This window comes from Oncorhynchus gorbuscha, unplaced genomic scaffold (assembly GCF_021184085.1).
Source record: "Oncorhynchus gorbuscha isolate QuinsamMale2020 ecotype Even-year unplaced genomic scaffold, OgorEven_v1.0 Un_scaffold_3415, whole genome shotgun sequence".
Lineage (NCBI taxonomy): Eukaryota > Metazoa > Chordata > Actinopteri > Salmoniformes > Salmonidae > Oncorhynchus > Oncorhynchus gorbuscha.
The window spans coordinates 27,501-28,904 of NW_025747656.1; the positions used below are offsets into that span (position 1 = coordinate 27,501).

General features: G+C 46.7%; 1 protein-coding gene across 1 annotated transcript in view; it reads left to right on the forward strand.

The window, feature by feature from the left end:
* The window catches only part of LOC124027640 (partitioning defective 3 homolog B-like), a gene marked incomplete at its 5' end in the record, with an annotated part of 20,297 nt that extends 20,074 nt beyond the window's left edge, over nt 1–223 (forward strand). Inside the window, one exon of the mRNA XM_046340006.1 lies at nt 88–223. Coding sequence (XP_046195962.1) covers nt 88–223 — 136 coding nt within the window. The remainder of the gene's footprint in view (nt 1–87) is intronic.
* Nucleotides 224–1,404: the final 1,181 nt, after the last annotated feature.

Here is a 1,404-nt window from a genome sequence, read left to right on the forward strand (position 1 = left end):
TACCGGCCACCCTAGATCCACTTCAGTTAGCATACCGCCCCAACGGGTCCAACTCTAAACCCTAACCCTGCTCTCTGTCTGCTACAGTAGTGTGGATCGTATCCAGCAGCTGAGGAGAGAGTACCAGCAGGTCTGCAGAGAGGGACCAGCGCCAGTCTATGAAGAGATAGAGACCAGACAAAGAGGACCTGAGTACAACCAACACAAGGTGAGTGACTCATAACCAACACAAGGTGAGTGACTCATAACCAACACAAGGTGAGTGACTCATAACCAACACAAGGTGAGTGACTCATAACCAACACAAGGTGAGTGACTCATAACCAATACAAGGTGAGTAGCATTGTGACTCATAACCAACACAAGGTGAGTGACTCATAACCAACACAAAGTGGGTAGCATTGTGACTCATAACCAACACAAAGTGGGTAGCATTGTGACTCATAACCAACACAAGGTGAGTGACTCATACCCAACACAAAGTGGGTAGCATTGTGACTCATAACCAACACAAGGTGAGTGACTCATAACCAACACAAGGTGAATAGCATTGTGACTCATAACCAACACAAAGTGGGTAGCATTGTGACTCATAACCAACACAAGGTGAGTGACTCATAACCAACACAAGGTGAATAGCATTGTGACTCAGAACCAACACAAGGTGAATAGCATTGTGACTCATAACCAACACAAAGTGAGTGACTCATAACCAACACAAGGTGAGTGACTCATAACCAACACAAGGTGGGTATCATTGTGACTCATAACCAACACAAGGTGGGTATCATTGTGACTCATAACCAACACAAAGTGAGTAGCATTGTGACTCATAACCAACACAAGGTGAGTGACTCATAACCAACACAAGGTGAGTGACTCATAACCAACACAAGGTGAGTGACTCATAACCAACACAAGGTGAGTAGCATTGTGACTCATAACCAACACAAAGTGGGTAGCATTGTGACTCATAACCAACACAAAGTGGGTGTCCGTGTCGTCGTTCAGCTGCGACTCGGTGAAACATAAGATATTACAGTTTTTAATGTCCCGTTGGTAGGATAGTTTCATTCGTAGATCATCCAGTTTATTCTCCAGTGATTGGCACGTTGGCCAATAGGACTAATGGTAGATGCGGGTTACCCACAAGGCACCCCGACCTCCTCACCCTGTGTTTCTGTCTTGGGCCTGGTCTCGGGGAAGTAGAATATCTTGGGCCTGGTCTCGGGGAAGTAGAATATCTTGGGCCTGGTCTCGGGGAAGTAGAATATCTTGGGCCTGGTCTCGGGGAAGTAGAATATCTTGGGCCTGGTCTCGGGGAAGTAGAATATCTTGGGCCTGGTCTCGGGGAAGTAGAATATCTTGGGCCTGGTCTCGGGGAAGTAGAATATCTTGGGCCTG